Source organism: Filicampus tigris, chromosome 11 (assembly GCF_054856515.1).
Source record: "Filicampus tigris isolate MCC_2025a chromosome 11, RoL_Ftig_1.0, whole genome shotgun sequence".
In the NCBI taxonomy this organism is placed as follows: Eukaryota; Metazoa; Chordata; class Actinopteri; order Syngnathiformes; family Syngnathidae; genus Filicampus; species Filicampus tigris.
This window is the reverse complement of record NC_141227.1, coordinates 782,530-795,000: the sequence shown is the minus strand read 5'-3', so window position 1 is coordinate 795,000 and position 12,471 is coordinate 782,530. Positions and strand designations below refer to the sequence as shown.

The following is a 12,471-nucleotide window of genomic DNA, read 5'->3' as shown; positions in this document are numbered from 1 at the left end:
CACCAGAGAGTGTATTGTCGCATCAAAAGTTTCCTAAAAGAAGGCCTATTATCCTGTTTAAGTTTTACAAGTGTTAAATGGAGCTCGGATGTCAGTCCTGTGTCGATGTTGAGTCTAACAAGGAAGTTTTTTGCTCGTGTACAGCTTTTAATGACAATGTTCGAACGAGGCATATACACGTGGTATTGAGCTATAATGCACGGAACATGCGGAAAGCTATGACTGATAAATGGGCAACCGAGTTTGGGCTGTATGGCACGCATGCTGCATCTTATGCTTGATAAGTTACTGTCACAGCGCAGTATAAGTGGCATTATTGCCGCAGGGAGACGCATTGTAGGTCACTTGTGCGCAACAGACCCACTATATCATTTTATAATTCACAAAAAGATTAACAGTGACTTTTTTCTCCTTGACAAATGCACAAGATAGTTTGTCTGCATAAGACAACAAACAAGTTCCTGAGTTGTTTCAATTTAGGAACTCATTGAATAGTTCATTTGAGTGAAGCCTGCATGTGACTATTTTTTCTACTTTGATAATATTCTGAACCATCCAATGTTTAGGTGGCATGTTATTTATTTGACTATTTGCATAATTAAGTCTTTTGAGACTGCTGATTATTTTGATCTGTTAAAAACTGTGTTACTAAAAGCTGGTAATTTTAAGTTTTTCAGTTATCTTTGTGACTGGCTAATGATTGTATTGTGCCAGCAACGGTTTTGTATTTCTTCATGCTTTTGAAAATATATATATATTTTTGTCAAAATTACGGCAATAATATGGCTGTTTTTTTTCAAATAATATTGCATAATAGCAGTCACCATAAATAAATGGAAAAATATACAGATATTCCATGTGATTGGAATCGGTATCGGCCCTTGCTACAGTCACTCAACATGATCACAGGAATACAGAGAATAAGACTAGTGGGGGTGACCAAAAAGACGCTTACCCCCTGTGGCGTCCAGCCGGCTATCGGCATGTCACGCTGGAGGAATACACCGCAACGACAGACAGCGATGCTGACCATTAAAGTACCTTCTGCGCATGCATAAAATGTAATACCCTTACATACCATCGGCGGCGGTAGTCACCATTTCTCATGGTTAGAAAAATCCAAACGGGAAGCTGTTGGCCGGGGACAGATTATAAAAACGTAAACAATGCATTCAGCTATATTCTTCGCTCACGATTAACTCTCACGTGAAATAAACCATCACGTTCTTGACACGGTATTGTGATATACTTACATTGTCAACGCTTGCTCTTGTACTTGTAAGATTAAGGCAACGGAGGCGTGCTCACTGTTTTTCTGCATTTGTCACTTCCCGTTGGTGCTCCGAGCGCTGATTTGATAGCTAACAGGAGGTCTGGAGCGACTTATGTGTGAAATTATTAACACATTATATTGTATCCCTTTCCTTTTCAAGGACAGCAAGCAATACACCAAACAACCACCAGAGGGCGTTCTAAGGCTGCATATAAACCTGCATTACATATTGACTTTACAACGGGCAGAATAACCTGTAGTGTATATAGTTCACATGTAATTTTAACCCACATAAAGAAACAAAGATAAATCCCAAGAGCTATTAAAATGCATGAATAATTTAAATGGTTAAAATCTAATATTGTGTTGAATAAGTTATCAAAATTGTATGATAAAAAGAAAATTTGACTGTTAAGGCCTTTCAAGTTGAACAGCTAAACATTCACAAACAAACTCCACAGACTCCAGGTGTGCAGCGAAGTTGCCTGTTTATATTGTGAAATTGCACAAGAAAAAGAAAATGTTATCAATCTATGCATTACATACACATGTATTTTTATAGACATGAACAAGATGAGCCTATGCTAACGATTAGCGATCGCGATTAGCATTAGCGATAGCAATTAGTATGTTCAGTCAACAACCCACAATCATCCACGATTCAGCTCGTATATAAGTGTTGCATTCTCATTACACACAATTGTCTAAGTTACTTACAGACGACGATTGAACAAGAATAAACCACAAACAGGCAGACATGCTAACGATTTGCGATGGCGATTAGCAGTAGCGATTAGTATGTTCGGTCAACAACCCACAATCATCCACAATTCAGCTCGTATATAAATGTTGCATGCTCATTACACACAATTGTCTAAGTTACTTACAGACGATGGTTGAACAAGAATGAACCACAAACAGGCAGTTGCCGTGCCCATGGCTTTGTGTGTGTCTGAGATCATGCATCCACACATGTAGGGAGCAGAGCGCAGGAGACTAACATAGATAATTACGACCGAATACATAAATACTTTTGGAGACTTGGAAACATTCTACATGGTGGACGATAAATAAAAGACTTATCTAATCCATCTACAACCGTTTTGGTGTTTAAAGTTATCTTCCCGTAACTTTCTTGTATGCTATAATATGTGAATGTTAGCTAAATGTTACCATCGTAGCTCGATGGAAATGATGTGTACTAAGCGCATAATAAATTTCCTCCAAAAATGCGACTTATACTCTAGTGCGACTTATATATGTTCTTTCTTCTTTATAATACATTTTATGGCAGGTGCAACTTGTACTCCGGAGCGACGCATAGTCCGGAAAATACTGTAGATCTAATTACCGGTATGCATATTAGAGAAGCAAAACAAAACGTTTCGGGTCAGAGTTAAATTAAAACAAACTTAAAAACCAATAAAAATGTTTCGTTTAGTTTTACTCATATGATTTGACTCTCTTGGTGGACAAGAAGAGTTAAATATGTTTACAAATAGGGATGTGTGCAACTAGTCGTTTAACCATCTACGATTTATTAAACGTTGAGTATTTTACTAGTCGGTTAAACGCTGCATTATCACGCATCTTGTTCCTCACGTCTCTCTGCCTCTGTAAACAAGCCAAGCACCAAGAGAGAGAATTGCTCCTTCTCCCCCGCCCACACGCACACATTGTAGGGGGCGGGCACACTAAGTTTGGGGAAGAAAAGAGATGTCGAAGCTCCCACAAAAAACAACGTCACCGTTTGGCAGTATTTTGATGCAGCAGATGACAACACGGTCGTCTGTAGGCTTTGTAAGCATAAACTCGCTTACAACCAGTCTCCCGGTGCGATGAGAAACCACATGTGCGGCGCGCAGCCTCAAGCTCCTGCCGCAAGCTGCGTAGCAAAAATAGCACGTTAGCTCGCCTCCAGTCACGCTCAGCTCCTCGTCCCGGCCGGCAAGCGTGGGCAGCGGCGGTGGCGACTCTGGGCGGGGCGGGCCCTTCCCACAGATCTCCACAGCTGCAGTGGCTGCTGGGACACCGTGGTGGCAGCAGTCGCCCTTTGCGGGGTCGGTAATCCGGGTCGGTAATCCGGGCCGGCCCGGCCGGCTCATTCGGCCGACGCCTCGATGCGGCTCATGACCCAAAGTCAGAATCGGCTAAATACGTCTAATTGCAATATTGAGCCAACAAGTTCAACACACAAATGCACATATCTAGCTAATATTTAGCTTATATCATGCGTAGCAGCAGCTACTGTACATACAGATACATCAGGTACCATATGATTACATAAATTGCTTAGATTAGAAAGACTTTCCTTGCTTGCCATTTAAAACGCAGCGTTGTTTGTCATATATATTTTCTTTCTATAGCAAGACAAGGTTAGCCAATCAATTGGTGTTCAGTAGCATGCTTTCAGTAACAGTTGCATTATTGTATTGTCTTGAACTTCTCAAAAATAAAGCTTTTGTGAAAAATAATACAAAAACATTTATTCAAATAAATATAAATATATAATTTAAATTAACAAACTGTCCTGAATGTTTGGGCTAAAATAGCCCCGACTGTAAATACACAAAACATTTGCATTTTAAACTTTGAATTCAATATGTATTAAATTTCAAGTTTTCTTGCTTATAGACTAGTCGCAAATAAAATTTTAGACTAGTCGGCGGGCAAATTAGTCGAAATTCCCATCCCTAGTTATAAGCAATAAAAGTACAATGATTTTCAATGGAGGATTTGGAATCGGTTCCTCGCGTGACTCCGGCCGAACAAGGATAGAATGGTAGGGGCGCGGCCATTGTGCTCATTATCAAGGGGTGTTATTCATGGAGTTACTTATTTCCTAATTTCTCCAAAATTAAATGGATAAAATTCATTTTCCTGATCAAAAAATATATAAAATTAACTTGTTCGTGAAAACATGGCCATGACCCACCGTCCCTACGCCATACAATATGCCGAAACATTACAATTCACTGTTTAAGCGATTAAACAGCCAAACAATACATACAATACACATTCACACGTTTCATCACTAGCATAGTTAGCATAGTAGCTAACTAGTGTTCATCAACGTGACATCACTCACGAGAACATATCCAGGCTATTATGTACAGCAGTTACCTGACACCAACCTAAATGATTAAACTCACCTTTTAACATTTACACACAACAACAAACGTGGTGAAACACAGGAAATCTGCAACTACTGAGTTTGCTGGCACAAACAAACTACAAACTGTGTTGAAGGAAGAAAAAGGAAAGAAACGTCACTCGCTAACACCACTTAGTGCCCGAGGAGGATTCAACTCCTGCTCACAGTGTGGGACATCTCAGCACTATGTCGAAACTCAATGAATTTATCAAATGCCAACAATTACTAATAATAAAACAAGGTGAGATTCCTAACATGAAGTATTTCTTAATAAAGTGTGTTTTACTCCAAATAATTTTTCACCACAATCCCATTCTGAAAGCCACGAAAAGTGATGTGAAGTCTTCAGTCGGCACGTAGACGACCGAAGGAGGATCCTCACAAAAGTAGCGGTAATGTTCGTTATAACAACAGCCACGGGGTGGCAAACATAGATGCAATGAAATATATTACAGAAATAATGTAACAAATTGGGTTATCTGTGTTCTAGTCGAATATGTGTCTTGCCAAGTTGTGTTGTTTCCGATGTTAATGAATGCATCATGCGGCTCGCTGGATGGGAGGGCATGCGAGCGGGAGTAGCAGAGGACGAACAGAAGAGTCGTTGCTCTTTTTTGACTGAACGGTTGTCATACTGTATTGGCGTCGGCTGCGGCCCACAGTAGCCGGTTGGACTAATAAAAACGTGATGATTAAACTACGTCTGTGTTCTTGGAAGACGCTACAATATATTTTAAAGCGTGACATCATCTGCTGGTGCGAAGGACCCGATCACATCTGCTACCCACACCGGCTTGCAGCGGGCTGCGGGACGGATCAAATAATAAAGCAATATCATCCCAGGGACTGTAGAAAACCTTCTCTTTGACATATGTGCTCTAAGATATATTTGTGTAGTTTGACGGCGGCATAAAACTGACTTTTTAAAGGATCAGGACCCTTTTGCAGGTGTTTTGTATTACTTGCCCGATTTGAATTTGACTCTTTGAACGTACAAATCTGAAGCTTTTCACAGTATTCTAATTTTCTGAGTTTGTGGTTTTAATAAGATGAAAATCTTAATCAGCAACGTTACAACCGGGAACTGCTTGAGATGTCAATAAAATGTGTTGGTTTCATCTTTTATGTTAAATTCCCAAAATAAAACAACTTTTACTTGATACAGTGGTACCTCTACTTACGAACGTCTCTCCATACGAAATTTTCAAGTTACGAAACGCCTCAACAGGAAAATATTGCCTCTAGTTACGAGAGAAATTTCAGGATACGAAAGGTAAAAGTATGGGCTGATACTCGCAGTATGGGCTGCTCCGAGCAGTATGGGCTGCTCCGAGCAGTATGGGCTGCTCCGAGCAGTATGGGCTGCTCCGAGCAGTATGGGCTGCTCCGAGCAGTATGGGCTGCTCCGAGCAGCTCCGGAGTTTCATACTCATAGCTACTCTGCCATTGGCTAGCCTAGCATCTGCCTGGCATCCCATTGGCTAAGAGGGACCCTCTAATCCAATCAGAGAACAGAGAACAGAAAGCCAAATTCACATGCAGTTCAGTGTTTAACCTGATGATGGCACCACAGAGACCTTTAGGTTTTTGCCCCAAATTCAAGAATTTAAAAAACACACACAAAAATGTTGAAATAATGACCAGGACATGTAGACAGCATTATTAGACACCCGTTTATACAATTTATCAGCAAAAATAATTTGATTTGGGGGTGAGTACCCCAACATTTTAGGGAGTCATCGCACCACTAACATTGGCCCAACGACGGCACTATGTTGCAGCATTGCAAAAATTATTTTTCGCTTCCAAGGTATTGCTGCCTTTAAGCACGTGAGTTTTTAATATATTTTTAATGTAAGAACACGTGTTTATTTGTTCACTAACGTATTTGTATAGTGTCACAAGCTGATGTTGATCCCGTATGCAACGGCTATGACGTATTTAACGGCGCGCCAGAATAGTTTTCGCTAACCATTATAATTTGAATGACGAGTACGCTTGCATAGTACGCTACATTCAAATCACGATCTTGTGATGAGGGAGTAGGAAAAGAGTGAACGATTCCACAGTCAGACTTAGAGATGTCTGGTCTGGCCGAAATCGTGTACAGTAGTACAGCACATTCACTTACACAGAAGAGATGGCATCGATTTAGCTTATGTAACGATGACGTTGGCGGCCAATGATCTAGAACCGTTAACTACCGTTTCCAACTAAAATACGCTTCTCTGGAGGTAACTTTGTTAAAATGCGACATTGGATGTAAATCAATGAACAGCAATTATGATAAGAGGGGTGGCACAGCAACGTCTGCGCTAAGGTTATCCAACTTGTCAAAAAGATAAGATAACTTACCAAGGATCTCTTTCCTCCTGTCAGCGTGTGGCTGGTCAGTATAAACCCATTCATAGTCCTCACGGCTTACCCAATTCCCCATCTCAGAGGAAATATCTTAAACGTATTTCCCAAGACACATAGGTTAGAAATCTAAGGCGTTATAAAATGGTGGCCCGTCTCCCTTCTGCTTTCCACTTTTGCACCCCGCCCATATGACGTGCCCAAGTAGCGTTCTTGTAACTCGGAAGTCGTCATAACACGGAAACGAAAACGGTGCTGTTGTATATTTCTTCTTCAACCTTCCTTTGGAGTCTAGAAAATGAAGTCAAATTCTCATCTTTTCAATGCTCAGTTTTGTGTCTACATTTTTATCCTAGATTTTTCAATTTGGATACAAATGTTTTATAGTATATATGGCAGTTTAGTGAGAGTTTGTTAAATTTTCTACAGTTTAAATTTGAAGGTTATGCGTTAGATTAGGTTTCTAATTGTGTACTTGATTTGTTAAAGTTTACATGTAAAAGTATACGTTTACTTGTTGAATTAATATTTAACAAGAACTATTTTACAAATGTCATTGTCATGTCATGTCATGTCATCTTCCAAAGCGCTTATCCTATACAGGGTCGCAGGGAGTTGCTGGAGCCTATCCCAGCCGTCAATGGGCGAAGGCAGACTACACCCCGAACTGGTCGCCAGCCAGTCGCAGGGCACACATAGACACTGTCACTGAGCGGGAATCGATCCCACGCTGCCCGCACACAACTCAGGCGTGTGTACCACTACACTATCAGTGGACACAAATGTCATCGTAATTAATAGTATTATGTAGGGGCGATATACTACAGAGCTTAGTTTCAAACTAACGTTTACATCTGTAGTTATAGTTCTATCTCCTTTTTATGCCCTTTTTAGTTCTAAGTTTTCTCTTTTCTCTTAATGCTAGGGGTCTCAGAAATTCTATTAAAAGAAAATCAACATTTCTGTTTTGCAAAAATGAAAAAGCACAATGTGTTCTCCTACAAGAAACACATTCGAATGATATGGATGAAAAATTCTGGTTGAATCAGTGGGGAGACAAAATTGTATTTAGTCACGATGCAAATAAATCGGCAGGTGTGGCTTTACTTTTGAACAACTTCCCTGGTAGAATTCTATCGACAAACAGGGACCCATTAGGTCACTGGTTAATTTGTGTCTTAGAAGCAAACGAAGATTTTCTAATTCTTGGAAACATTTATGGGTACAACAGCCTTAACCAAAACAAAAAAATGATTTCTGAAATTACTCAGTCCATGAATGATCTTTACCAGAGATATCCTACTAAAAATCTTATTTTTCGTTATGGATGAATGGCTTGATAGATTTCCTTCTAAATACCAAAGTCATTTTTATAATCCCGTTTTGTTTGATTTTTGCAGTGTGTTTAATCTGAAAGATGTCTGGCGCTTTGCTAATCCGGATTCCCAAATTTATACGTGGTTCAAACCTAATAGCTCAGTTAAATCTAGGATTGATTTTTGGCTAATATCCGATATTGGCCCTGGATTTGAATCAGCAGTTTCAATATCAGCTGCTCCTCGAACAGATCGTAAAATGATTACGCTTAGTTTTATATCTTCAAACACACATTTTAAAAAAGGTTATTGGAAATTTAATTCAAATTTACTGAAAGATGAACCTTTCTGTCAAGAAGTAATTGATGCCATAAATTATGTGATTACAGACAATAATATTGAGACTTATATAGGAAAATGGGAGTACTTGAAATATAAAGTACGCCAGATTTCTATCGCAAAAAGTAAATTAATAAGCAAAACTAGTAAGAGAAAAGAACTTGAAATCATCAAAGAAATAAACAATATCTGTAATAAACCTTCTATAAATGATGATAGCAGACAAAAACTTTTACTTTTGCAATCTTCATTAGATAACATTTACATATCTAAAGCCAAAGGAGCATATATTCGATCAAGAACAAAATGGATAGAAGAAGGGAAAAGAAGCTCATCATACTTTTGTAGGCTAGAAAAGAGAAGACAAGAACGGAATTCTATAAAGACCTTACTGATAGATGATCAAGAATGCACTGACCCAGACTTAATTTCTAAAGAAATCTTTCAATTCTATAGTAAACTGTCATCATCCTCTTATTCATCCCGAGATGCAGATACTTTCTTTGCACATGTTAAGGGATGGATCCCCAGAATTGATGAGTGTTTCAAAAATGTTTGTGAGGCGGACATTAACATGGCAGAGGTGGAAAAAGCTATGAAATGCTTAGCACTGGATAAATCACCAGGATCAGATGGTCTAACAAGTAATTTTTATTGGCATTTTTGGGAACATCTTAAAAACCTCTGTTTACATATGTTAAGAGAAATATCTGAATCCCTCACTCTCCCAACTACTATGAAGCAAGGAATAATCACACTCATCCCTAAACTTGATAAAGACCATAAAGTAATAGATTATTTTAGGCCTAAAACATTACTCAATAATGATTATAAACTTTTAACTCATATATACGCAAACAGATTGAAATTTGGCATTACTTAAATTATCTCAGACACACAATCGGGATTTATAAAAGGACGATCGATTCATAATAATTTACGATTGGTGTTTGACTTAATTGAATACAATTATTTAATTGAAGAAGAGGGTTTTATTTTATTTTTAGATTTCTTTAAACCATTTGACACGATTGAACATCAATTCATATTCAGTACTTTAGAACTATTTGGTTTTGGAGAAAACTTCATCAACATAATTAAATTAATTTATAAGGATACAAATAGTACTATCATTCTACCAAAAGGTGCATAAAGGCATTAAACAAGGTTGCCCCATTTCCCCCCTACTCTTTATCGCAGCAGCAGAAATGCTATCAATTCTTATTAAAAATACAGAATTTGGAAAATTGACCATACTCGGCAGACAGCTGGTGATTAGCCAGCTTGCTGATGATACAGCCATCTTCATGAAAAATAGTGACCAGGTCTCTAAAATTATCAAGACGATTGATTTTTTTTCTAAAGCATCTGGTTTAAAACTGAACCTTAAAAAATGCACTCTATTTCCAATTCATGAGTCTCCTCTTAAAACAATAAATGATATTCCTGTAAAATCAACGGTTAAATACTTAGGCATGCACATTACTAAGGATAGTGACACTCTGAATAATCTCAATGTTTGGAACAATTTAGACAAATGTAAATCGCTTTTAAATCTGTGGTCTCAAAGGGATATCTCTATCATTGGTAGATTTTTTATTACAAAAATGGAATGCCTATCCAGGTTCATTTACCCGGCCTATTCTCTGTCACTATCAAAAAAAGCAATTAAATCAATAAATCAGGCTAACTTTAATTACATTTGTAAGAGAAAAACACATTACATTAGAAAAGGTACGTTGGTTAAAGAGTATGGAGAAGGAGGTCTTAAAGCCATTGATATAGATTGTATTAACGGTACTATTAAAGTTAATTGGTTAAGATCTTTTTTGAAGAATGAAAACAACTTGTGGTTTCATGTCCCAAATTATATTTTTGAACAATTAGGAGGGATTAACTTCCTCCTGAGATGTGACTTTGACCTAAATAAACTCCCTATCAAATTGTCCACCTTCCATCAACAGGTTCTACTTTACTGGAGAATGACTACAATTTTAGTCCCCACAACACCTCATTATGGAATTGTAGATACATTTAGTTTAGAAAGAAATCAATGTTCTATCAGAACTGGTTAGAGAGAGGAATTTGGTCAGTGATGCACCTCTTGGATAATACTGCAAACATTTTACCCTTTGAGTTTTTCTGTAATAAGTGTAACCTGATTGACAAAAAGCAATATAATAATATTATCAAAGCCTCCTCAATCTGTTGTTGTGATGTCTTATAATTTGTTTCAAAGTATGGTGAACCCCTCACTTCCTTTGCTTTTGGTGAATGGACACAATATCACGTATCCTAATATACCTAATGTCATAATCCGACAATTCTTTGTTAAAGAACTGTATCTCTCATCAAACCGAATTTCAATTTTACAATTTTTTTCCAAAAAGAAGTTCAAAGTTTGAGATCAATTTTCTTTTAAATTCCCCATTCCCCCCAAAGCAAAGGAAAGTCATTATAAAATTCTCAATAGGGTATACCCATCGTTTGAATTTTTAAGGAATCGCTTCAACTTGGACCACAACAACTGTGTATTCTGTGATGAAGACATTGAAACAACTGAACATCTATTTTATGACTGTAAATTTGTTAATGCCTTCTGGGAAGATCTGTATGACTGGTTGTTCCCTAAATTGCCCAATCTTTCTACTCTGTCAAAAGAAAATGTTTTGTATGGTATTTCTGTCAAAGAGTCAACCCATGACCTTATAATTAACACACTTTTAATTCTCGGAAAATATTTTACACATAAAAATAGATATATCAAATCTCAACCTAAATTTTTTGTTTTTCATAAAGAACTGTGTCATTACTTTTCATCATTGAAATGTATGATAGAGAAAATGCTGTGACATTGTGTAGATTAGTAGAGGAGCTGAACCTTGCTGAAAACCCCTAGCGTGCCCCTTCTTTTCTTCTTTTCTTCTTTTATTGGTTATTGTTTATTCTTCATTCATTCATTATCCATAGCCTATCCCAGCTGTCTTTGGGCAGTAGGCGGGGGACACCCTGAATTGGTTGCCAGCCAATCGCAGGGCACACAGAGACAAACATCCGCACTCACAATCATACCTAGGGGCAATTTAGACAGTCCAATCAACTTACCATGCATGTTTTTGGAATGTGGGAGGAAACCCACGCAGGCACGGGGAGAACATGCAAACTCCACACAGGGAGGCCGGAGCCGGGATCGAACCCACGACCTCTGAACTGTGAGGCGGACGTGCTAACCAGTCGACCACCTTATTGTTTATTCTATTTATTTTAATTTTATGATGGTGTCTTGTGACCCTTCTTGAGACTTGTCTGTTATCTTTTTGGTTTTATAATAACATTGTACTATGCCAATACGTTTTGTACATTTGAAGTTCAATTAAAAAAGTAAATAAATAAATTAAAAGTTTCTTTCTTCTTCTTCTTCGCTTACTTTCCGGCAGATTGGCACAGTAAGTGCATTGCTGCCACCCACCGGTCAAGTGTCCCACACACACATATTATCAACATAAGACCCCATCAGATTCTATTATGTAGCCCAGTACTTTTTAAAAACCGCAATACCACCCTTTCCCCCTCCATCAATGAAACACCCATCCCCAACATCCCCCTCAAAGTCAAACTCCCAACACCCAACCTACCGAACGCACTAGCCATCACCACCCTTTCTGCCTCATATAGTGGACAATGTAACAACACATGCTCCACCGACTCCCTCACACCACACACCACACAACAGCCATCGACATGCTTCCCCAATAATAAAAAAAAAAGCCCACCAGCCACCCACAGTGACCCAGCCGAAGCAGGGACAAAATTAAGTCGTCCCTCCTTGCAAAACGTAAAGAAGTACCCCCCGCCAATGGATGAATTCGAAAACATTGCCTCCACCTCCCCCCAGTGCTCCACACAGTTGTTGCCATTCCTGTAATACAATTTCCCTGACAATTTCCACGACATTCCATCAACCCAATTGGTACTCTAAGCAGCACACACGGATGGGTAACAGCAGATTCAGCGACTGTATCCGCCACCTC

The 12,471-nt window shown here is 38.6% G+C and overlaps 1 protein-coding gene across 2 annotated transcripts in view; it reads right to left on the bottom strand.

The window, feature by feature from the left end:
• degs1 (delta(4)-desaturase, sphingolipid 1) overlaps window positions 1–6,985 on the bottom strand; it is a 29,519-nt gene extending 22,534 nt beyond the window's left edge. The window contains exon 1 of one of the 2 annotated variants that reach the window (XM_086044809.1): window positions 6,783–6,985. In XM_086044809.1, coding sequence (XP_085900935.1) covers window positions 6,783–6,864 — 82 coding nt within the window. In that variant the 5' untranslated portion in view covers window positions 6,865–6,985. The remainder of the gene's footprint in view (window positions 1–6,782) is intronic. The other variant, XM_086044810.1, reaches the window with a different exon arrangement.
• Between the last annotated feature and the right edge of the window lie 5,486 nt (window positions 6,986–12,471).